Source organism: Dreissena polymorpha, chromosome 4, assembly GCF_020536995.1.
Source record: "Dreissena polymorpha isolate Duluth1 chromosome 4, UMN_Dpol_1.0, whole genome shotgun sequence".
Classification (NCBI taxonomy): Eukaryota; Metazoa; Mollusca; class Bivalvia; order Myida; family Dreissenidae; genus Dreissena; species Dreissena polymorpha.
Genome location: NC_068358.1, coordinates 58,569,933 through 58,596,315, shown reverse-complemented (window position 1 = coordinate 58,596,315; position 26,383 = coordinate 58,569,933). Strand labels below are relative to the sequence as shown.

Here is a 26,383-nt window from a genome sequence, read left to right as displayed (position 1 = left end):
ATAATATTTTTGGTATGTACTCGACATGCAAGGTTCTATTTTATTTAAGCTGAGTATTTTTAACACTATCACAGTGTTATACAAATGTAGCTACTTTTCTAATGCTACAACATGAGAGAAAAATATAAATATCTTCATATACAGCAAAAGGCAAGAGCAAAGCTAATTTCGGGTTGAAAAATCACAATCTGTTGCCATTTTCATGTTAATGTTCACATAAAGGAAACATCTGATAACCCTTGGTGACATCATGTTATAAATCACTGACCCCTAACACCTGAATGAAAAGGTACAATTTTAGTATGTATATAATTTAAAACAAACAATAAAACAAACAAAGCACATCATTTACCAACAAAGAATATATGATAAAATGCTTAAATGAATAACGGAAGCATTTAAGTAAGTTGAAAACCAATTTGGTTTTTACAAGTACAATAAAACATGCATCTTTGGCGGAAAAGACTAGGTTTCTAGCTACAGGTTTTGACACTTGCACTAATACAGTATCAAACGATCACATTACAATGTCCAGAGTTACACATTGTGGTCAATCATCATGTTGTATGACCATTCATCACCAATAAAAACCATGTCACATAAAAAAGGTTGCCTGCTTGGTTAAGCAAATAGGCAAAAAGTATACAATGCCTTTTAAAAATTTATGTAGTGAAGTAGGTATTAATTAATAATGAAAATGGTCATAAAACGCATTCTGTGACCACATAATGTTGTGGCGTTTTTGCAACACATAATTCTGGCAGCTATATCTTATCAAACTTACCATAAAGCCATGTTAAATATGAAACTAGTTTTTCATAATTTTCACATAATGATGTAATCGATAGATAATGCCTCATTTGCAAGAAACATAATGGAAAAGTTACTGGTATACATGTGTTCACACAATATGGTATATTAATGCAGAAAACACCAGTATTTGCAAATCCACATTACACAATTGCATTAAGGTACACAAGGTAATACCCATCGCAATTTGAACACAAGATGAATATGGAGTTATTTTTTTATTAAGGCAACAAATACGTAGTACTTATAGCCTTTATTTTACAAACACACATTTTAATGTGATACATGAAATCTTAAAAAATAAAATGTATTAAGTACAAGTGAATGCAGTATAATATTGATATTTATAATCATAATAACTAAACATGTGTTATAATAATATTAACAAATACAATAATATTAAAATATTAAATAAATAAAGCTTAATATGACTGATCACAGAATATGCTTCATGATTTACAAATTATAATTATGATATTAACTAGCAATCATCAACTCCACAGCAACGTCAACGAGTCTTTAACAACTCGGTCGTTCTGTTCATGTGTTGCCGTCGCGGCCACCTCTAATATCATGAAGATTTGTCTTACTCCGTCCGCTCTTTATCGGTTTCAATTCTGAGTCACGGGGCGTGTGCGTAAAAACATCCGCGTCATCTAGCACCGACTGAGGTCGAGATATCCAGCCAGCGCGAACGTCTGTGCCAGACACAGACCCCTGATGCCGGCTGTCGTTTTCTGCAGGTTTCCCATGCCGGTCGTATGGCCATATGGATTCCGGCGAGAAATAATGTCCGGTTTGACTGCCCGTGCGGCTGTTGTTGTACTTGGTCAATGGCTGCAGACGTGCAGTCTGAAAACGTTTTTATTTCCTCATGTTAATACTTGTATGATAAAAGACATACTTTCTCAAATGTTACTTATTATTCAAAACCCATTTAAACAAAACAAGATACATCTCATTGAGACTAGAATGTGACTAATACCTCTGCACTGCTTTGTCAGTAATGTTGAATTTCACATAACTACAGAATTAGTGGACCATTTGGCTTTAACTCTTTCAGTGCTGGAACTGAATTTTGAAGGCCTTTGCAAACAGTTTGGATCCAGATGAGACGCCACAGAACATGGTGTCTCATCAGGATCCAAACTGTTTGCTATTCTGAGAGTATTCTTTGAAACAAATCGAAGAAAATGCTTATTTTAGAAATTTAGCAGACAACATTTCAGCAGACGGCAAATTTCCCAGCATGCAAAGGGTTAAAAGTGTCTTGCACATCTACACTTCAAGGTGATGACATGATTTAAATTTCAATCAAAATTGAACAAGATATGTGTTTTTCAGAAACACTATGTCCCCTTCTGCGCCGCTTTGAATCTATATATTTGACCTTTGACCTTGAAGGATGACCTTGACCTTTCATCACTCAAAATGTGCAGCTCTATGAGATACACATGCAAGCCAAATATGAAGTTGATATCTTCAATATTGCCAAAGTTATAGCAAAATGTTAAAGTTGGGGCAAACAAACCCACCAACAGACAGGGCAAAAAAAATATGCCCCCTACTATGATGGGTGGAGGACATAAAAAATTGGAAGAATACAGTTAGCTCAGCTTTTGCAGACACACCACAAGAAAGACCAACAGACTGACTAGGACACTCCAACATACTGGTAAATTATCACATACATGCTTGGGTATAAAACAATTTTCCCACATTCTACAGGCATGAAATAAACAATTTAAATAACAAATGCACTTATTTTGTTCTCCCCTTGGTGTTTAAGATTTAGCTGTCCATTTACAAATCAAATGAGATATGCGTTCTTTACAAAGCTCTTATTAAATACATATGTACTCCTTAATATCGGTACTTTGATGTTCAGTTTTTGTAATTATTACAAACCATTATGCTCTGTCAAATATATAACAGCCAATTATTTTACATTTAATAGCATTGTGCATGTGACAATTTTGCAATTGTATGGTAATTAAACCTGTAGCTTAAACATAACACTTTTACAGTTACTTGTAACAGCCAAACAATCAATATTAATTTAACAGAACACAAAATCACACTTTGATGGAACATTACTTGGCATTCAGACCTCAGTAAAAGCTAACATTTGGATGTTTATTGCATCTACTGCACATTCTTCACTGCATATCTTACATCCTGATTGATACTGCGAGCAACTGATTTGCAAAATGACATGACAAATGTTTGTCAGGCCTTGACAAGTACATGCATGCAATATGGGCTTAAACAGCTTATTAATTAGCATTTTGGTTGGCAATTGATAATGAAATGAATGATTTAGCAATATGAACATACAGAAAGGACATTTATTTATATAATATATTATCATCATACCGTTATGTTTTTTGATAACTAAGAGGATCAGTCTTATGCAACAGTCTCTATACAACAGTCTCTATACAACAGTCTCTATACAACAGTGTCTTTACAATAGTCTCTATACAACAGTCTCTATACAACAGTCTCTATGCAACAGTCTCTATACAACAGTCTCTATACAACAGTCTCTATACAACAGTCTCTATGCAACAGTCTCTATACAACAGTCTCTATACAACAGTCTCTATACAACAGTCTCTATACAACAGTCTCTATACAACAGTCTCTATACAACAGTCTCTATACAACAGTCTCTATACAACAGTCTCTATACAACAGTCTCTATACAACAGTCTCTATACAACAGTCTCTATACAACAGTCTCTATACAACAGTCTCTATACAACAGTGTCTATACAATAGTCTCTATACAACAGTCTCTATACAACAGTCTCTATACAACAGTCTCTATACAACAGTCTATATGCAACAGTCTCTATACAACAGTCTCTATACAACAGTGTCTTTACAATAGTCTCTATACAACAGTCTCTATACAACAGTCTATATGCAACAGTCTCTATGCAACAGTCTCTATACAACAGTCTCTATGCAACAAGTAACATTCTTTAGAAATAATTGCACTTACAGGACTTTATATAATATTTGCAGTTTTCTTAGTTTAACCCTTAACCACTCAGATATGCACTCTAAAGCATTTGTTGTCCCTTATTTAATCATATAAAATTAACGACTTTTCTTAATAGATTTAAGTCTTTAAGGCTTCATTCCGACCCTAAGAAACTGATGAACAGCAACAGCATAAATCCTGCATTGATTGCGAGTAACTCCAGCAATTTTCACTTTATTTCTGAATGGGAAAGGGTAAACAAGAAGGCCAATTGCAATTTTTACACTCCACAGATCACCATGTTTTAAAGTATAAAATATTAATTAGTGCAGTTTGTTATGACAACATGGGAATATTTCATTAATTTTGACATAATTGCTACTGATTAATGTCATTTTAGAAAAAGGTTTATGCACAAATGAAAGTTTACCTGCCATGTCACAATAAAAATCATCATTCAGTCATGATATGATTGATCTTAAGGGATACACATTGCTGTACATGATCTAGCTTTGTTGTTGTTTAATCACAAATGATCATCCTTCTGTACTGACAAATAATCTAGATATCATCCGCCATTGACATAATTATCAAGCAAAGAAAATTTCATAAAATATGCCACAAATTGTAAATAAGAAACTCAAACTGTTAACTCTTTCAGTGCTAGAACCGAATTTTGAAAGCCTTTGCAAACAGTTTGGATCCAGATGAGACGCCACAGAACGTTGCGTCTCATCAGGATCCAAACTGTTTCTTATTCTGATAGTAATCTTTGAAAAAAAATCAAAGAAAATACTAATTTTAGAAATTCAGCAGACCACATTTTAGCAGACGACAAATTTCCCAGCATGCAAAGGGTTAAGAGATTCAGACCTTATCCACAGGTGTCTGTGCCATCTTCCTCAAGGCCATGGTCTGCTTGGCAAATTGCGTCTTCTCACGATTGTCAGTCTCCTTTCCCAGATGCATTTCCCGATTCTGTAACGGCTCCCGCGCTGATATCTGTCCATCAATGACCTCATCATCCCCGTCAAAATCGAGTCTTGAGGCTCGTGAGGGGTTCATAAACCGAGATGGAGTGGCGCTACCAAGATTTTCATTGTCTCTCTCCATTAAAATCTGAAATGGCAGGGCGGCATTGGATTACTTTTTTCCTTAAAATCCTTTACAATCAATAGCGCAAGTTTTCAATAGGGATCTAGGAGCCAACTTCATGTGATTCTAATGTGATTTTCAAAGACATGTTTAGAGTCGTCAGAAAAAAGTCTTATTCCATATCCCGCAGACTACCCGTAATAAGGAGCTACGCTGTCTGCTGTAAAGTCATGCAAGTTTTGGTGGTCTCATTAACAGACAGGGTAGCTCCTGACAGGCGCACAGGCTGGTCTGGAGCTATGCTGGTTGCATGATACATGTGGCATAAAACCTATTTTTTAACGATGCACCTCATATGTTTTGACGCCTTAGAGTTGTATTATAAAGATACATCCCCATTCAAAATTGAATGAAACATTCATGCACTGACAAGTGTGCAGATAGACAAACAAGAGCCGTCTCCATAGGATGACATATGCCTCCATAAAGGCTTTGATAAAAGTTATTGAAATGCACTAAGTGACCCCATGACCTAGTTTTTGACCCGGCATGACCCATATTCGACCTTGACCTAGGTATTGTATAGATACAACTTCTGATCAAGTTTGGTAAAGATCGGATGAAAGCTATTTGAATTAGAGAGCGGACATGAAAAGTGTGACAGACTGACGGACAGTGCGAAAAACTATATACCCCCTTTTCTTCTAAAGGTGGCATAAAAACTGCAATGCTTTACGCCTCCCACATAAGGATGTTTAAGAAAGGTACAGAGTGACTGCTAGAAATCAACAAGAATAAAGTCTGCACATTTTCAAAATGCAACACATGTGCATCATAATACCATTACAAAGACATAAGATCAATTATGGCTACCTGAACAATTTTCTTCTTCTTTTTCTTCTTTGCCAGCTGATACATGGTTCCTGATGAGTGCCAGTCACTTCCTGTGTTTTCTCGCCTAACAAATAAGTTACCAGATTGCTTCATATAAAATATTATATATAAAAAAAAATATTTGTAAGCAAAATTGAAATTTAATCATTAAGTTAGCTTCCAGAGAGGCAACAGGGTTTATCTGGGATTTAACCTGGTAACCTAGTTTTTGGAGGCAAGTGACCCAGATTAAATCTGGCCTATCTATTGTTCAGATAAACATGCTGACAAATTTAATTAAGATAAGATCATAAATGTTGCTTCTAGAATAGTTACAACTGATGGTTTTTCCAGTATTTGACCTGGTGGCCCAGATTTTCGAGGCACCTGACCCAGATTGAACTCAGCCTATATTTTGTCAAGATAAACATTCTGGTCAAGTTTCATTAATGAAAAAAAGTGGCCTCTAGAAAGGCAACAAGCCCAAAGTTGTCAACTCAATACCCATGACACACGCCATCAGTTGATGGACTTGTACTGCACAGTCATGGAGCTCTTCATGCTCAGGTGAGCTAAAACCCTTTGCATGCTGGGAAATTTGTCGTCTACTAAAATGTCGTCTGCAGAATTTCTAAAATTAGCATTTTCTTCAATTTTTTTCAAAGAATACTATCAGAATAGCAAACAGTTTGGATCCTGATGAGACGCCTCATTCTGTGGCGTCTCATCTGGATCCAAACTGTTTGCAAAGGCCTTCAAAAGTCGGTTCCAGCACTGAAAGAAACTATTTAAATGGGTAAGCACCTTAGAGCCTGTTGTCGTGCCAAGTACATATCGTTACTATCATTGTAGTACGGCTGTACGTTCACGTATTTCGTGTGAGATCTGGTCTGCACTGGAGGGCCACCCACGTTGATGTTGCCGTGTTCTCGATGAAATCCCATATCTGAGAAAAGAAACAGAAAATATTGATACCGTTCATATATAATCTATGTTTTTGTTGCTCTGCTTGGTCTAAAAAAATAATTGTCTATTTTGGCCATGAGCATAAAGTTGGGTTGAGAAGGGATTGAACATTTATAAAATATATAAAAAATGCATAACATATTTTTATTTAGTAACTTAGGCAATATGCTGGGGCAGAATTTAAATTATCATTATCTATTTTAAAAGTCTTTCAGTTAAAGTGAAACAAATAACAAACATCTATCTGTCACTCTATTCATCCAATGCATAACACTAACAAAGCATGTAAAGCGTTTATTTGATTCAAATTTATCTTGTAGATCAATATTATCTCCCTTGAACAGTAAAACAAGAGGGCCAAGATGGCCCTAGTTCGCTCACCTGAGAGGAGTCAGTTCATTCAATCTTTACCAAACGTCAAACTTGACCTAGATATTGTCCAGACAAACATCCTGGTCAAGTTTCATCATTATTAAACCAAAACTCTGGCATATGGAGTGATTTTGTTTTTGTAAGATTTGACCTGGTGGCCTATATTTTGACTTGACCCCCCCTTACCAAGCATCAAACTTTGCTTACAAAAATATATATTATGACCAAGATTCATAAAATTGTGACCTCTAGAGTGTTTACAAGGATTTTGTAACCCCCCCCCCCCCGCTGACCATGTTATTCAACTGACCAGAACCATTTTCAAACTCAACTACTCAACTCTCATATCAAACAAACAAATTTTCTGACCAAATTTCATGAAAATTGGGCCAAAATGTGACTTCTAGAGTGTTCACATGTTTTCACTATATACATATAGAGAAAATGCCCCGCTAACTGGCAGCCATGTATTTTCACAGATCTGGACCATTTGAGAACTCCTCCGAGATATCAATAAAACCAATGTTTTGACCAACTTTCATGATGATTGGGCAAAAATTGTGACTTCTAGAGTGTTTACAAGGTTTCTCTATAGCCAAATAAGGAAAACTGCCCCCCCCCCCCCGGCAGCCATGTTATTCAACTTATTGGAACCATTTTCAAACTCAACTCTCATCTTATGGAAACAAATGTTCTGACCAAATTTCATGAAAATTTGGCTAAAAAAGTGACTTCTAGAGTGTTCACATGTTTTCACTATATACATATAGAGAAAAATGCCCCGCCCACTGGCGGTCATGTTTTTTCACCGATCTGGACCATTTTTTAACTTATCCGAGTTATCATTAAACCAATGTTTTGACCAACTTTCATGATGATTGGGCAAAAATTGTGACTTCTAGTGTGTTTACAAGGTTTCTCTATAGCCAAATAAGGAAAACTGCCCCGCCCACTAGCGGCCATGTTTTTCAACGGACCGGAACCACTTTTGAATTCAACCAACATATTATTAAGACAATATTTTGACAAAGTTACATGAAGATTGGGCATGAAATGTGACTTCTACAGTGTTTACAAGTTTTTTCTTTTTTTTAACCTAGTGACCTAGTTTTTGACCCCGCACGACCCAGTTTCGAACTCGACTGAGATTTCATTGGGACAAAGCTTCTGACCAAGTTTCCTGAAGATCGGACAATAAATGTGGCCTCTAGAGTGTTTACGAACAAATGTGGACGGATGGACAGACAGACGAGGGACAAAGACCGGTCACAAAAGCTCACCTGAGCAATCAGGTGAGCTAAAAACACGTCATTCAAATTTCACAATAAAATGAGAGGCAGAAACATCCCTTTGTTTCGCATCATACAGGTTTGAAGTTGGACGTTTTGGCCGTACTACAAACATACCTGGAGGAGCGATGCATTTTTTCATCTGGAAAAATCTTACACAACCATATTTTCAATGCTCTGCGATTATACAGTATTTGTAAACTACTTAAAGCTCCATAATGTTTACTAACAATAATTGTTGAAGAAATATATAATTACATTATTTTATTATAGATACAATACTATGGTAATTAGGTCGTAGCTGTGCAAGATAGTGTGTAAAAAGATACAATAATGCTGAAGATAAAGAAAGAGGAAAGATACACATACTTTAACAAAGATGCCATCATACGGAAAATGGGATAATACAAATAATTGCAGCGGTCCAGTGACTATTCGGTCCAGTGACTATTCATGAACTTTCAATTAGACTGTTATCAGTTTGGTGGCATTGGTATAATAACTTCTTTACCATAAATACTATCATTACATTTATATACAAACAGCAAGGAAGAAGGTCTTTACAATATTCCCAATAAAATAATAAATAAATATGTCATTACAAAATTGAATACAAACATAAACTACATAAAATAGTATTCAATTCTAAATACTTGTTTATGCATTAACAGAATTAATCTTACACAAAACAAAATGCAAACTAAACCTACTGCAGTACTGGTAGTTTCTTTTTTACTCGAGAAAAAAAAACAGCAATTATTTAAAAGATTGTTTTTATTTTGGTGTTGATGTCTCTAATTATTGTAAAAGAAATAAATTAAAAAAGAACAAATAAAAACAATAATAGACATTTTAAAAAACTGCTTGAACAATATGAACCATTTTTGACATTGTTAGGCTTGTGTTGGAAACAATTTTGCTTCGATTATTATCAGTTAATGGTGACAACCCTGCATAATTAACAGACGAAAACCTTTTTAAGCTTTTCATTGTTTATAGGAGAGATGTTGTTGTGTTTCTTTTTATCAGGTCCTTCTGCACCTGAGGCTGCAACATGTGTTGACCAGAATGTACCCCTGCACTCCTACGTAATTCATTTACAAGACTAAAGAAAGTTAGGACACAATTTGAATTATAGCTGAAATGTCCAGCTTTTTTTAACTGTGGCCTAAATAATGGGAGGGAACCCCATTTGTCCCGTATTTTGACACCTAAACCAGACTCATGCGACAGGAGCTGGTATTGAACCCGTTCCCTATGTTTAGAAGCATGTGTACAAACCACTGTGCTTACTGGACAGCCACTTGCATAGGAGATAATCAATTATTTAGTGTTGAGTGGTGTATCCATAATGTAAACAAGTGGAGTATCCACAATGTGTACATCTAAAACACGATCATTTACCATATGCTATACATGAATAACAATTCTAAGTAAACTTCATTCTTTAAAAAAAAAGCCCACATTACAAACAATTGTACATCTACATTAATGCTCTCTAAACGGAAGTTAGCAATCCATCCATATGGTACCAAGGTAGACATAAGAATGATAAACAAGCTGTTACATTACACATGTTGATTAGCAGAATTATTTCATCTAATTCCGTAATGTCAGCATTATTGACAATGTTTACTGCTTTTAAGGACCACAGTTGAGGTGGGAATTTTTTACATTCTTTTTTGTGCTATCCTTAACTTATGGAATTGATAAACAAAAGTTGTTGATTTTTTTGTTTTGTTTCAATCCACACAATTGTGACACTAATTAATTAGTAAGATAAAGAATTATATCAAATCATCAGGAACGAAAGCAAAGACAAATACACTCTGGCTCACTATTTGGACTCAAAAATTGGGAATAAAACAATTTTAAATTAAAATAAGAAGTCATAGGACAGCGGAAAGGGTGTTTGAGGCTTAAACAAATACAGTTTTGCTGAAATTGTAAATTTTCACAAATAATATTGTTTGGCCCATCACCCTTAATTGCTCCCTCTATTCAGAAAAGAAGAGAAACTTTATTATTTTAAGAATTTTAAGACAGAAAAGAACAAAACACAATAGCAAAAGGACAACAAACAAACTAGGTAATAGCTATAAGGTGAACACAACAATATAAGGTGTTGCAACTAACCCACATGATGTGTGGTACTATACCAGACGTGTGCATGTGTTTCAATGCGTGCATTCATGCATGCGTGCCTGTGTGTCACATCTGATGCTGGACTGAGGACTGATGTTCTTTATAAACAAACATCTATTTGGCACATTTGTAATGAGACAAAGAAAAACCTTTTATAAATTTTCTTGTATTTTCAAAATATTTTTTTTCTCATCCAGAAATTCTTAGCAAAATTCACTTAATTATGAATTTTAAATTTTATTTTGTCAACAGTTTTAATATAATGTTCTTAAATTACACATCAATCAATCAGTTTAACATAGTCCATATGAACAATACAGTGTGTCTGTATACTGCATTAAATTGGCACATGCAAGACATTTTAATGCTGAACTGTTTTGATAGAAGTAAAAGAGGCCAGCAAAAAATAGGCAAAGATGGTAAAAGGGGCACAACTCTAGCTACCTGTATCTGATTCTTGGGAGGTTGCAGACCCTTGCCGACTTTCTGCTAACAAAGAAATGCAAATGATCTAAAACAAACCCTGGTTGAAAAGGAATTAGAAAAAGGGAAAACAGCAAAAAGGAAATCTTAATTGTTAAACTAAAAGTTGTGTTAGTTTCACTGTGATGTGAGGAGAAGATAAAGATGCTGATGATCATTGGGAGGAGGAGAAAGAGGAAAAGGAGGAGGAAAAATTAATTGTCAGTGAAAATTATTTTAGTTAAACTCACATATAGTAGAAAGCAAGTTGTAGAAAAAAGGATCAATAATGATAATAATGTGAAGATAACACAGACAAAACGATGGTAATGATGTTGATGTCTATGTTGATGATAATTGTGCCTTTTGATGATGAAGACTATGATGAAGAAGATGATGATGATCATGATCACAACAATTATGATGCTGCTGATGATGATAATGAAATGATGATGACACACAAGATTCTTGCTTGGGAGGGGTATTGAGGGTTTAAAAGTGTTTTAGTTGTCTGCAAATAAAATCACTAGCTGCAGTAAACACCCATTTTCTTATGATATGTGATCAACAGTTGATTTCATTTAATGAAAATTTACAACGTGGTTCTTACAAGGTTGCATATCTGTCAACAATCAAAAGAAATTAGGAATGTAAGGAACATGCTTCCATCTACACAAAGTTAAAAATATTCTACAAAACTGTAGCAAAAAACCTAAACACAGTGTTCATACAAGACAATCGCCCTTAAATGTAGTCAAAGGTGAAAAATGTTTAAATAATTAATAAACTTTGATAAACAAGGCTATGAAATTAACCATAAGATCTCAAATTTGCTGTTAAAAAAGCCTTTATTAGGTATTCTTTTTTTCTTTATATAAATCTTGCATTTCTTAACATAATGAAGATTTTATATTAAGTCAGTACTGCTCCTAAATATTTTAAGAGGGGGGTGGTGGTGGAAACGATCTGTTGATTTGTTTCTTACAAATAATCAGAAACTACCAAGATTAAAATTGCGAGCCATTTATAAAGGTATACAATCTAAACAGCAGAAACACTAACTGTTATGCTTCCACTTATGTTATTTTACAACTGAATTTGACTGGCTAAACAGCAAAATTTCTATCAATTAGTTTTTTTGTGCTATGTTAAAAACAGAAAAATACAAAAAAGAAAAGGATTGTATTGAATGCACACTGCCTGTCTACTTGCTGAGAAATAACCTAGCCAACGAGCTAACGTGATAAGCACACTGCTATAACACAGAAAGTGGTTGATACTGTTATTTGTGAACAAGCACACAGCATTGGAACAATATGAACTTTTTCTGTTGTCATCCACAGACACGCGCCTGGAGCCATCGGAGTTGTAGAAGCTTGACTCACGCCCGATTGATCCGGGTCCATCTGCTGCTTGCAGACATAAGGATATTGATATGATTTGGGACTTTACAATACACTTGCTTATATTGTGATATGCATGAAGTGATTTTCACATGTATGGTGATATACCATGAATCCAAGTAATAAATAGTTCAATAAAAACTATACAAAAATAAGGTTCCAGGATGCTATTTCAGAAACATATCAGGGGATGAAAATACCCTTCCACTTTTATAAGGTTTACCAAAACCTTCACTTCTTAACAGATCCAATAACGTTAAGTTCACTATTTATTGAGCAATTTTGCATTCAAGGTGCAAACCATTCTGATAAGAGGAAAAAATCGTACCTAAATAATAATTGTTGAAATAATAAACAAGGGCTGTTTGTAAAACATGCATGCCCCCCATATGGGCTGTCATTTGTAGTGGCAGCCATTGTGTGTATATGTTTTTTTGTCTCTGTGACCTTGACCTTCGACCTAGTGTCCTGAAAATCAATAGGGGCCATCTACCAGTCATGATCAATATTCCTATAAAGTTCATGATCCTAGGCGTAAGCATTCTTGAGTTATCATCCAGAAACCATTTTACTGTTTCGAGTCACTGTGACCTTGACCTTTGACCTAGTGACCTGAAAATCAATAGGGGTCATCTGCCAGTCATGATCAATGTACCTATGAAGTTTCATGATCCTAGGCGTAAGCATTTTTGAGTTATCATCCGGAAACTATTTTACTGTTTCGAGTCACTGTGACCTTGACCTTTCACCTAGTGAACTGAAAATCAATAGGGGTCATCTGCCAGTCATGATCAATGTTCCTATGAAGTTTCATGATCCTAGGCATAAGCATTCTTGAGTTATCATCTGGAAACCATTTTACTATTTCGAGTCACTGTGACCTTGACCTTTGAAGTAGTGACCTGAAAATCAATAGGGGTCATCTGACAGTCATGATTAATGTACCTATGAAGTTTCATGATCCTAGGCCAAAGCATTCTTGAGTTATCATTTGGAAACAATTTTACTATTTTGAGTCACTGTGACCTTGACCTTTGACCTAGTGACCTGAAAATCAATAGGGGTCATCTGACAGTCATGATCAATGTACCTATGAAGTTTCATGATCCTAGGCCTAAGCGTTCTTGAGTTATCAACCGGAAACCATCTGGTGGACGGACAGACGGATCGACATGAGCAAAACAATATACCCCCTCTTCTTCGAAGGGAGCAAAACTACATTACAAGCAACAAAACAGAACAAAATAATGCTATGGTTTAATACCAGTATGTAATAAACAAAATTATCACCATTTTTTAGCATGAGATCAGATATTGCATTATACCAATGTACCAGTACCGTATATCGTTACATCCTAAAGTTTACCCCATAATATCAATATACATGTATACCATGAAAACCCAAGATATAAACTAGATACTGCATCATATAAATACAACAATATATTGTTTCATCCGTATATTTAATGCACATACCCCATTGTACCAATATATATGTATATTCATACACCCTTAGATATTATGCACATATCACACTAATTCACAAGCTGGATTATCTTTTCAGTTACACACTGCACAAGTTAAAAGTCCTTTTTGGGATAAAAATCCACTTATGTCCAATATCCAAACCAAAATATGATGGTGAGCACGTTCACATACTGTACAATATGACTTAAAGTCTCAACTCTCTAGCAGCAAATGTTTTTTTAGTAATGCTCGACACAAAAATAAGCTGACAAAAGGAAGCACAGACAAGCCTTAATCTATATTGTCCCTCTAAAAATAGGGTTCATAAAAAGTCAACATTTTTCTTATTCATAAATTTCTGAGATTTTTGTTATAAAATGTATATATAATAATCTATGTTAATGTTATACAATTCGATGCCATAACAGGGTTCTCACCGTAGAATTGACCCCTGCTTGGGGCTCTTCGGTCCTTGTTCCCCTGAGAATTAAAGCTGCCAAAGTTGTCGGTCCTCTCCCGCTGATATTTGTTCACCCCAACATCGACGTTCTGCAACTGCAAAAATTGGAAATCAGTTCTATGTATTATTTCAAAAGTGTTAACAATTAGCCATCGGGTCAAGAGATTTTTTTGCTAGATGCGAGACTAAAGAATAAAAATATTAATCACACAAATGCTCTGTGAGAAGTGACCAATCTCAGTTTATAGAGGTTCATGTTGAATACAAATATGTTCACTGAGCAACGCTTTGAAAGCCTGTCTTATGTTGAAAGTAATCAAAAGAAATTGGCTTAGAAAAACAGTTCCCATACTCTTTGACCTGAAAGTCAATATATGTCTTTTTTTCCTCCCATGTAATAAGCAAACTGATTTCAATGATTGTGGGTCAAAGTCTTCTCTAGATATCATGCCGAAATCTTTTTTATTTCAAGTTCCTTTGCCCTTGAACATGGACCTTGTGATCTCAGACTGATAGATGTCTTCCTTTCCACTCAAGTAACCACTTAACCTATTTGCCCGATAATATATCAAAGCATTCTTTGACCGTCACATTTGACCTATAGATATTCTATTTTTTCCTCTTAAGTAACCATCAGTCTAATTTGCATGGTTGTATGTTCGACCAATCTCTGGATATCTTTCGGAAACCAAATGGTCTAACAACTGAATGACCACCAGAGAGTGCAAAGCAGCATGCCAGCTTCTTTAAAGGGGGGGGGGGGGGGGGGGGGGGGGGGGGGGGGGGGGGGGGGGGGGGGGGGGGGGGGGGGGGGAGGGGGGGGGGGGGGGGGGGTGGGAGGGGAAATAATGGACCGAAAAACAAAACTTGCATTATCTTATCTACTTATTGTACTATAAACTACTGTACAATGAAATATTATTGTAATAAAATTACAATATAAATAAACAGGGAAAGAATTTCCTAGAAAAAGAAAAAAGAAATGGCAGATGGCTTCACCTGCTCCTTTTGGTTACCCCCCTCCTTATCCATAAATAGTGGTCAAAAAATAAATGAAACCATGTTGAATTTCAATTTGTTCAAAGATTCATAAATGATGAAAACTATGCTTAAAACTTCATAGTATGTTGTGGAACAATGAAATTCCAAATCAGTTGAATTCATGAAAATGTCACAACTGGTTGGTTTTCCCCACCTTGCGTGTTCTTAGCAGCACCTTTTCCTAAGGTGACTCAAGATCTTTCCCCTTACTTGTTTTTTAACCTTCGTTATTCTTTGCATGTTTTGCAGAAGTGCATTTACTACTTAAAATTTATTGAAAGGGCTAAAATAGGAATGCTTTCAAAAGTATTGTTTCACTTTACAGGCAGCATCCATACACAAATCCTATATATCATAAACTGACCAACAGATTAGATGAACTGGCCTTATGCCTAAGAAAATTATAATTCTTGATTATATTCTTCATGACTCGAATAAATAATTGATTAATTGACTGATTGATTGTATTGATAAAACTCATCTACACATGCAATACAAATATTTACTAGCTGACTATGTTGTATTCAGAGTTTATCTATAAAACCATACACAATTGAATCCTTTTTGTGTTTACACTTCATTATTTCTTAAATTAGAGTTAAAAAAATAATTAAAAGGTAATTAAGAACAGACTGTTAATTGCAAAAGAAAACCATGCAAACAATCTGGCAGCGTTATCCAACATCCTTCCAAGAAAATCAAATTAGTTCTTAATGAATATTTTTTCCATGCAAAAACATTATATATGATATTGCTTGTTGCTTACAGTTTTATTTTAATTATGTGATATAATTCAATAATTTGATCATCTACAATATCAATTAGTCTATGTTTATATAAGCAACTTCCTAATTCTTTTATTAGATAAACTCTGATGATACCTAGGAGCGCAATAATAAACGGGAAATCTGGGTACAGTGACAACTATAGCATAGCGTACACATAACTTGCAACATACTTTGGACTGATAAGCCTTCCCCTTGCCAGCAATATAAATATTCTGTGGAAAGAGTCACAAATCCAGTATTAATCATATCAAAATGCAGAAGAGAAAAATCTACAGCTATTGTTATATTACAATTTATTGATGCGTTGACCTTATTGGTGGGATTATTACTGGCAAACAAAATTGCAATAAATTATATGGATTTCAGTTGTGTTATCTCGAATGTAATTGAAATAAAACACATTCCTGAATAAGATCTATTTGAAGCATGCTTGGACTAATGTAAGAGGAACAGTTTACGACTATAGTCACTTGGCTTTAATCTTTTTCTCAGGCACAGAATAGAAAGATAAGAGTATAAATGGAGGTGTTTACCATATTTGTTACAAACAAATTTTTATCTTTGATGATAACAGTATTTGAGTTCTGTATGCAATATTTCAGGCTAATCAGGAATGGATGATTTGTTGGTCAAACATACGTTTTGTGTATGCAAAATGGAAAACAATAAAATATTTAAGATTGTAGAGACATAAACTTTCAATACAAGAATATACCTATATAAGCACATATAATACTTAAAACCTTTTTTCAAGTCAATAGCAGCATATCTAATTTAAAGCTTTGTTTTATCTGGGCCAATATTCATGTTTATTATAATCCTACGCAAAATACTCTTTTAAAATTGTAATAGATACATAACAGATTTTTAAACAAGACCTGTAACAAAACAGAGCTTGGCTATTCTTCTGCTTTGATATTACAATTTACATTTTCTGTCAGCCAACGCTCATATCATGACCTGAAAGTTTTATTTTATGTTGAATATCTGTATTAGTTATGAAGTATGGTTAACTTAAAACTTAACATTTGTAAATTAAAACAAGAAATGTGACACTGTTAATAATATAGATTTTCACAATTTGACCAATTAATTTCAGTAAATGTTATGTTGATCATTTGGTATGCAACTGCATTTATCATCTCTATTTTTGGGAGAACATTGCTGAAAAACAAAACACGATTTTTTGGCCTCAGTAAGTAGGCCTTTTCTTGAACCATATCTTACATCTGCAGCCGTAGCAACAATACTCAAGTTAAACATTAGTTGTACCTTAGCATCGGACAGCCGGTCTGATATTGTTCGGACTACTGAGACGTCCCCTTCTGACTCGTCTGCTGGATCTCTTGGTTCTTCTTCTGGCGCTCTCTCATAGTGCTGGATTTGATACGCTGCAACTCGTCTTGCAGTGGTCTTGTCCAAGAACTGTGTGTACACAAAACAATAGTTATAAGGAAGTTATGGTTTTAAATAAAAAATTAATATTAGGCAAAATTAAACAATTTGAGCATTTTAAGTATCCCAAAGAATTTAAAACAAGATGTGTTTGTCAGAAACACAATGCCCCGTGTGTGTTTCAGAGTTTATTTACAGGTCCTACTGGCCTCTTCACGAGGTTACGGTAGCCCGACCTGTAAAAACACAATGCCCCCTATTGCGCCGCTTTGAATAAAACTTCAATATATCATTTGGCAGGTTTAGAAATTATCTCCCTTTTAAAGCTTATTACTTCCCTTGGATTGTATTTTTTACTTTTGACCTTGAAGGATGACTTTGAACTTTCACCACTCAAAATGTGCAGCTCCATGAGATACACATGCATGCCAAATATCAAGTTGCTATCTTCAATATTGCAAAGTTATGGCCAATGTTAGTTTTCGAAAGGACTGACGGACGGACAGACAGACAGTTTCAAATGCTATATGCCACCCTACCGGGGGCATAAAAAGATACAGTGCACCTAAATGAGGATGAAAAACAAATCCATCAATTTGGTTTTATGCCATATGAATAATAATTTGATGGCTACATGTCCTCAAAGGTTTTTAATAATCATTAATCATACTTAACAACATTGTATCATTCACAAAAGGTATACAGATTTAGGGAGATGTTAACTGCAAAAAGCAGCTCTTTTGCATTTTAACTTTAATTTCCATGGCAACTATAGACAGTTACAGTAAACAAGAAGAGGACTGATAATTGCACAGGGTAATCTGGGACGACACTTTTCTCACATGCATTAATCTCAGAGCAATTGTGATATATAATGCAGAACCATGGTCACACAAGCATGGACGAACAGAGAAGCCGAGAAATGGATGTGCATCTACTGGTTAAGTACAAAATAAGCAAAAGCCCACAAGCCCGCGAAACCTGCACTGGTAAAATTTGAATTGGACTTGATCTCTTCTCCGTTTCATAATGCAGTGTTCTGCCGTGGTATCACAAAAAGGTGGGCCAAATGTATCGCAGCTCTAGAAAACTTAGGGGGCATTTTCAATACTTTTGAAACACAAACTAAAATTTAAATGAAACTTAAAATTATTTCTTTTCAATTAAAACTGTTACTCTGTGTATAAAACCAATAAGAAACAGCAAACAACTCTATTGATTTTAAGAATCCTACAAAAGGCCATCTGATCTCTTCTGGCATCAAATTTTCTGTGAATTTTGAATTTTTGGCAATTGAAAAGTAGATCTGAAACAGAAGTTGTATTCCTACTCTGTGAACTTAGAGAAAGTTGATATTTGTTGTGCTTTATTAATGATTCTGCTCACTCATTGTATAAGTTATAGAAAATCACAACTGCACAATTTTTTTTGCAACATTTGTGAAAAATTTACAATAAAATCACATTTTTTAACTAACTGGCCACAACACTGATACCTGTTTGTAACTATTTTCTCGATCTCAAGAAATAATAAAACAATTTGGGTACCTTGGCCAAACAGCTCACATTTAAGACTGTTAGTACAATAATCAACTGAAACAAGTTGACACATGTATTCAAGCAACCCTTTGAAGAAAATCTTTTGCCAAAAAAAATGTGAATTCCCCAAAATGATTGAATTGACATAAAATAAGTACCTTTTTCCTTTCTGGGGGACTGTCCGAGGGTTTATGGCCATTTTCTTGTTCCTGATTCGGCGCTTCCAAGTTCACAGTATACGTGCTAGTGCGAGCATTTGGTGCATCGCGAGGCGTAAGCACAATAGGTTCTGGGGATTTTGAAGCTAACTTTGGTTTGTTATCTGTCACAGTTTTAGAGCTATGCTTACGTTTAATGAATTTAGACTCACTAGGAGTAGTATTATCCATATCTACATCATTTTCGTGAACTTCACCATTACTGTCCAACGTATCCATATTATTGTCACTTTTGCTGTCGCCTACATATCCAGAACGGAAGTCCGAAAACGTTGAATTGTACTGCCCTACACCCTGTCTGCCAGACAGGTCTACATAAGATTTTCCCTGCCGCACATCTGTTTTATCGTCAGTATTATTCATATTATCACTATTTACATTGTTTCTATTTGCACTTTTCTGTGATCTACGACTGCCTGATTTTGCAGGTGTTCTTGTCCTTTCTTTGCGACTAGTGTTCTCTTCTGACGGTTTATCCTCTTTAACCTCGCTCCAGTTCAATTTTTTCTCTTATTGCATTTAACGCTTGTTTTTCAGCATTTGCTTTTGATGTTGCATTTTTTGCCTGTTAATGTATTTGCTTTGAGAGGTGGGGTGTATAATCTCTTTTTCCGTTTCTGAGGTATCCATCTTTTCTTCAAATTTTTCCTCTTTATGATCGGGCAACAATGCTTTTGTCTTGCCAGACCGTACTGTTAAATTCTTCAAATTTTCACTGAAATCAAAACAATAAATGTGTTTATTAAAAATTAATTACTTTTATTTCTAATTTAAAACAAGAAACCATCGGAGACGGGTTGATGCTCCCCAAAGTTTTTTTTTGTCACAATATTGGCACTATGTATTCAGATAAAAGGAAACGTCTTGAGGGGCATAACTTTGGACAAAATAATACGATGGATGGTTTAGCAACTTAAAAATTTCAAAGGGCCATAACTCTCTAAATAAATCATCTAACCAGAACCCACTAATAACATGCGCATCTCCTCAAGGTAGTTAAGCTTCCATTCAGTAGTTGGGGAGAAATAGCCCGGACAAGAATTGCACTATATGAACAGTTTATAGAAAATTTCAAAGGGCCATAACTCTGTGAAAAATCATCCGACCATAACTGGCTGATAATATGCACATCTCCTGTTGGTAGTGAAGCTTTCCATAAAGTTTCATTGAATTCCCGTGATAGTTGCTGAGAAATAGCTCGGACAAGAATTGCACTTTATGTACAATGGAAAATTTCGAAGGGCCATAACTCTGTGAAAAATCATCCGACCATAACCGGCTGATAATATGCACATCTCCTGTTGGTAGTGAAGCTTCCCATAAAGTTTCATTGAATTCCCGTAATAAGTTGCTGAGAAATAGCTCGGACAAGAATTGCACTATATGTACAATGGAAAATTTCAAAGGGCCATAACTCTGTGAAAAATCATCCAACCAGAAACCGGCTGATAATATGCACATCTCCTCTTGATAGTGAAGCTTCCCATAAAGTTTCATTGAATTCCGGTCATTAGTTGCTGAGAAATAGCCCGGACAAGAATTGCACTGTATGTACAGTTAATGGAAAATTTCAAATGGCCATAACTCTGTGAAAAATCATCTGACCAGAACCCGCTGATAATATGCACATCTCCTCTTGGTAGTGAAGCTTCCCATAAGGTTTAATCGAAATTCCGGTCATTAGTTGCTGAGAAATAGCCCGGACAAGAATTGCACTATATGTACAGTTAATGGAAAATTTCAAAGGGCCATAACTCTGTGAAAAATCATCCGACCAGAACCGGCTGATAATATGCACATCTCCTCTTGGTAGTGAAGCTTCTCATAAAGTTTAATTGAATTCTGGTCATTAGTTGCTGAGAAATAGCCCGGACATAAATTGTGCACTGACGGACACACGGACGGACGCACGGACGAAGCAGCGACTATATGCTCCCCCCAAATTTTTTTGGGGGGAGCATAAAATAAAAAGCTTAAGTACATAAGGGAAAACTCAGTTGGTATTGAACTAAAGATTTCAATAACAGTGATATATACCCCATTTTAATATGTGTTGTATTTTTACCCTTTGTGTATGACCTTTACCCTAAAAGTGCCTGATGCATATATTGGACATAATAGCCTCTCATATAGTCAAACATTTGGGCCAAGTTATTTTAAAATCCTCAATGCATGAGGAAGTCTGGCACGTAGGTAAGACCAAGAGGGGGTAATCACATTATAGTCAAGATTGTGACGTCCATGTCGAGCCAGGTATTTTTCGCCATTATAAACCCTTTATTACTAGTATTATTTTTGTAAATGCCACTCACTTTCCAGCCATATCAGCAAGACAATTACTAGCATTTATTTGTATTAATATTTGCTCTATATTTTGACTTTACTAACTGCAAAATTTCTATACAGGATGAACTAATTAAAGCTCCACTAAGTAAATTTGCGGGCAGTAAAGCGAACTTTAATACAAAATAAACTCTTAACTCTAATCACAGTTTTACTGATATGGCTGGAACTGAGCTTCATTAAAAAATAAAAAAAAAGGAATAAAGTGTATAAAACGTTAAAAAAAAACTTTCTCAGCATGGACATCACCATCTTGACTATCATGTGATTACCCCCTTTAGGTAAGACCCATTAACAATTTTTAAATACTTTTTTTTACAATCACTTGCAGATAAATATTGCACAGCAGTTTGAAGGAAATCACCCGATACCCAACAGTTGGAGGGCATAAAATGACTGTTCTAACCTATTGACGTGATCACTTATGTCGTCTTGCGTTTCTTGCTGGTGTTATGAGCGTCGATGTGCTTGATGGGCACCTGGCTGCCCCGGTTGAGAAGACGTTCTGTCTGGAAGGACACGTGGTCCAGGCAATCCTCTATCGTGAACCTGTCTGTAGGCTCTAGCCTTAGTGTTTGCTGAAAAAAGGACATAATCAATATAGCCACATTCTGTAAAAACTGGGCTTAATGCATGTGTGTAAAGTGTCATCCCAGAAAAGCAGTCTGCACAAACTAATGAGGGACAAGAATTTCTGCTTATTTTAAATGTTTTGTTTAAAGAAAGTCCTTCTTAATAAAAATCCAGTATTGACGGAAAGTGTTGTTCCTGATAAGCCTGCGCTGCCTGCTCTGGCTTATCTGGAATCACACTTCACACACATGCTTAACCCTTTGCATGCTGGGAAATTTGTCGTCTGCTAAAACGTCGTCTGCTGAATTTCTAAAATTAGCATTTTCTTCGATTTTTTCAAAGAATATTATCAGAATAGCAAACAGTTTGGATCTTGATGAGACGCCACGTTCTGTGGCGTCTCATCTGGATCCAAACTGTTTGCACAGGCCTTCAAAATTCGGTTCCCGCACTGAAAGAGTTTAAGACCAGTTTTCCAGGAACAGGGTTCAGTTAATACTAGTGCTATGTCGCAAATGTGATAGATACACCCGCACAGATTTGTCAGCTATGTTCTAGGGCAAATAACTCGGCAATGCGTGGATCACTGAGGATGATAGGAAGATTCTTATCACAGAAGCTACTAAACTTCATGGTGATGACATATTTAAAGTTTTGTTGAAACACTTAAGAAAGTGGAAGTTCTTAGCTCTACTAACTTCAAGTATTTTATGTAATGAAACAGACAGACTTACAGACTGGGACCAGCAGAGTGACTCCTATATACCCACCCCCTTCGTGCAGGAGTGGAAAAGACCTGCTTTAAAATGTTTATCTAATATAGGTCCACTGGTGAGCACTATTTGTAAAGCTAGTTTTTTTAATTCCAACGGTGGAAGTTATTTGAACTGAGGAGAAATCACATATCTAAATGCATATGCTTTGTAGACAGGGCATTGACTTTACACGAAAGACATCATTTCAGATTAACAAGCATTAAGAGCTCCTGAATGAGTCTAAGCCCAAAAGTAGATCAATGTCAAAGTCAAAAAGAAGTAGGATGATTTATAACATCCATGCAAGTTATAAATATTTGTAGGACATTTGGATTATCCTTGTACATATGGATTAACATATTTATCGACAAGAAATCACTATATGCCTTTTGACATCCTACATGCCAGGGAAATAATAATTCAGAATATCAATAAAATCTATGACATGCAATTCTGCGATTACGGTACTATCTTAAAGAAGCATCTTTTTTATAATGATGTTCCAAATGTCAGCATTTTAAGTCTTCTTAGTTACATTGAATGCTAATATATAAATATGAATCTTTTATTAGCCAGTCTAAGGTAAATCGATTTCCATGTAAACAATGTTGGGCGCATGCGCAAGAAAATACATGTTTGCTTGTGCCATCTATCAAAAAGTGTTGACAAGGTTTAAATGGGGTAGACGTTTGAGAATAGGACATTTATTTACAAACTAATAGCTCTTTTTATGTCACTATTTAAAGTTTGGTTATGGATACTTAAAATTAAAATTTGCCATGCTTTTTTATTAAAGAAAGAGATTAAAAACAAACAAAATACCGTAATCTTGTCTTGTATACTTAAAGGGAAAATTAAACTTGATCCCAGAATGATATACAAATTCATTTACAGTAAAATGATTTAACCTGGTTTCAAAATTTAGGAAGTAAATTTCTGATCCATACATATTAATCTTCAGGCCTATAACCTAAACATTCCAAATGCTGGTAAAATATGTGCGATTCAAGAATTTCATGAGTATTTACTTTAACCTTGTCATCGCAAGTGATCAATAAACACTGAATATTTGACAATCTTCATATTAAACGGTTATTTTGTTTATTTTCAATGATCTTTTATGATTTGCGTGTATGGTAGTCTTCAAGTAAATGATATGTCCTTTCAAAACTCGACTTCAATGTTGAACACGAGTTTTGTTTTTTCGTCATGAAGCTTTAAACTAACTGCAATCTTGCCAAACGGTAACTCGACACCTATTCAATTTTCAATAAACTTTATAATTACCTACTCATAAGTCTATTGAAAACTTAAAAGACAGGGCATATCATATTATCTGAGATATCAGCTGACAAAGATTTCTCTACCCATGTGGCTATAAATAGGCATTTGGAGCTATGTTACTTACCACCATAAAGTCTATCATGACGCTACTGAGTATTCCCTGGTATCTTTTCACGATAGTCTGTGGCTTGGACACTGATGGAAACTGTACACATAACATAGAACTTTAAATGTTTACAAAAAGGGACTATCAATTGTTATGTGTTTTGTTTACATTTTAAAGGTGAAGAGGTTATTAGGCAGTATTTTCTCAGACTAATGCTTTTAAATTATGCAATTTTCCTCTAAAATTGATTTTAAGATAGCGTTTTATCATTCTCCTACTTCAAACATTGCCCCCTACATACCCAAAATATTGATTTTTCTCTCAGAAAATGAGGCTGTTGAAGCCTATAAGCAGTAAAAAAAAATTTGAGCATATTTCTGTATGTAAAGAAAACACATCACAAACATTATGTCAAGGAAAAAGCCAAACATTTCAAATCTGATTAAAAGGTTTAACATCTAAAATGCATTCAATTCTGGTAAGATAATACAGAGATGTGTTTGTCAATAACACAATGCCACCTACTGCACCACTTTGATTTTTTTTATCATTTGGCAGGTAAAGATAATTATCTCCCTTTAAAGCTTATTACTTCCCTTGGATTTGTTTTTTTTACCTTTGACCTTGAAGGATGACCTTGACTTTCACCACTCAAAATGTGCAGCTCCATGAGATACACATGCATGCCAAATATCAAGTTGCTATCTGAAGCGACATAGAAGTTATGAGCATTTTTTGAAACCTAAACGCAAAGTGTGACGGAAAGAGGGACAGTTCGATCACTACATGCACTCCTTCGGGGGCATAATAAAATATCACATCTCATGGAGGGTGATACAATGCATGGTCAAACCAAGATAACAACAGAGTCACAAGCACAGGTTGACATCATCATTTTGAAGTTTGAAAATATATTTTATCATGCACCCTCTAAAAGATGTTTTATTTATGTTTTACTAAATTTGTCTAATGAACACACCTTTAACCCGGAGAATCGAGCGTTGTTATAGAACATGTTCATCTGATCGGGCGGCAATTGTCCGACAATCTTCTGGATGACGTAGAGCTGATCTATCTCACTCTCGCCCGGGAACAGGGGCTGACCGTCTGCAAGCTCTCCAAGAATGCAGCCGATAGACCAGATGTCTCTCTGCCTTGCCATAGGGGGCACTGTGGAAAAAAAAGTTTGTGTGTAAAAGTTTTTTTAAACTCTTTGGAAAAAAAGTAATTAGAAAAAGGAACGTGTTTTTGGAAATCACTTAATCTGACAATTTGATCTGCAGACTGCCTTGAAAGATTATGTTCAGATGACAATTATTTTTAACCCCACAGACAGGATACCATCTTACAAAACACTGTAGAAAGAACAGAATACAGAAAGGTCACAGATTGTTGGTGGTCACATCCAAATTATATGTATTCTGTAACTAATCATATCTACTTATTTTGACTTACGTGAGAGATAACAAACAAGATTTGTTGGGACATTTGAAATTTAAAAAAACTTAAACTTAAAATATACAAATATTTCTATGTTTATAATAATTTGAAACCAAGGCAATATTTTAATGTATGTTTTTAATTAAAACAACTACTGAGCGTACCCAAGCAGCAATTCCGGAGAGCGATCCACCGTGTCGCAACATAGTCCGTGTACATGCCGTTCATTCCATTGTTGATGGTGCGAGCAAAGCCAAATCACAGAGCTTCAGAACATCTCCACTGCTAATCAGCAAATTCTCAGGCTTGATATCTTAAATAACAATATATATAGGAATATTATGAAGGTTAACAATGGCTTGCTTATTTTTCTTACATAAGTGTATGAAGTAATTGATGACACACAAATTGCATTATTTTTACTGAGCTACAGAGGATCCCAGAACATAAGATTTACTCTAACTACAAAGGATTCCTACATCACAGAACTAAAGTCAATTTATAACTGAAATTTCAACTATGTCATTCCTATGGGAACAAACTTTATTTAGATTTTAACTGAATTATC

The 26,383-nt window shown here is 35.2% G+C and overlaps 3 protein-coding genes across 3 annotated transcripts; all 3 read right to left on the bottom strand.

Moving 5' to 3' along the window:
• Nucleotides 1–25: 25 nt before the first annotated feature.
• On the bottom strand, nt 26–17,565 carry LOC127876379 (uncharacterized). The gene is made up of 8 exons (XM_052421558.1): nt 17,436–17,565; nt 14,312–14,429; nt 12,327–12,413; nt 10,987–11,031; nt 6,575–6,716; nt 5,771–5,855; nt 4,676–4,921; nt 26–1,662 (listed from the first exon to the last, which is right to left on the bottom strand). The coding sequence occupies exons 5-8, from the start codon at nt 6,712–6,714 to the stop codon at nt 1,351–1,353; spliced, it is 783 nt and encodes a 260-aa protein (XP_052277518.1). The 5' UTR covers nt 6,715–6,716; nt 10,987–11,031; nt 12,327–12,413; nt 14,312–14,429; nt 17,436–17,565; the 3' UTR covers nt 26–1,350.
• Nucleotides 17,566–17,567: 2 nt separating this feature from the next.
• LOC127878453 (uncharacterized) lies at nt 17,568–19,764 on the bottom strand (the record flags this gene model as incomplete). The annotated part of the gene is made up of 2 exons (XM_052424979.1): nt 19,255–19,764; nt 17,568–17,588 (listed from the first exon to the last, which is right to left on the bottom strand). Coding segments are annotated over exons 1-2 (444 nt in total), but the record flags the coding sequence as incomplete, so codon positions are not given.
• A 2,324-nt stretch (nt 19,765–22,088) lies between these two features.
• Nucleotides 22,089–25,537, bottom strand: LOC127878452 (cyclin-dependent kinase-like 5; the record flags this gene model as incomplete). Its single annotated transcript, XM_052424978.1, has 3 exons — nt 25,355–25,537; nt 24,394–24,474; nt 22,089–22,235 (listed from the first exon to the last, which is right to left on the bottom strand). Coding segments are annotated over exons 1-3 (411 nt in total), but the record flags the coding sequence as incomplete, so codon positions are not given.
• Nucleotides 25,538–26,383: the final 846 nt, after the last annotated feature.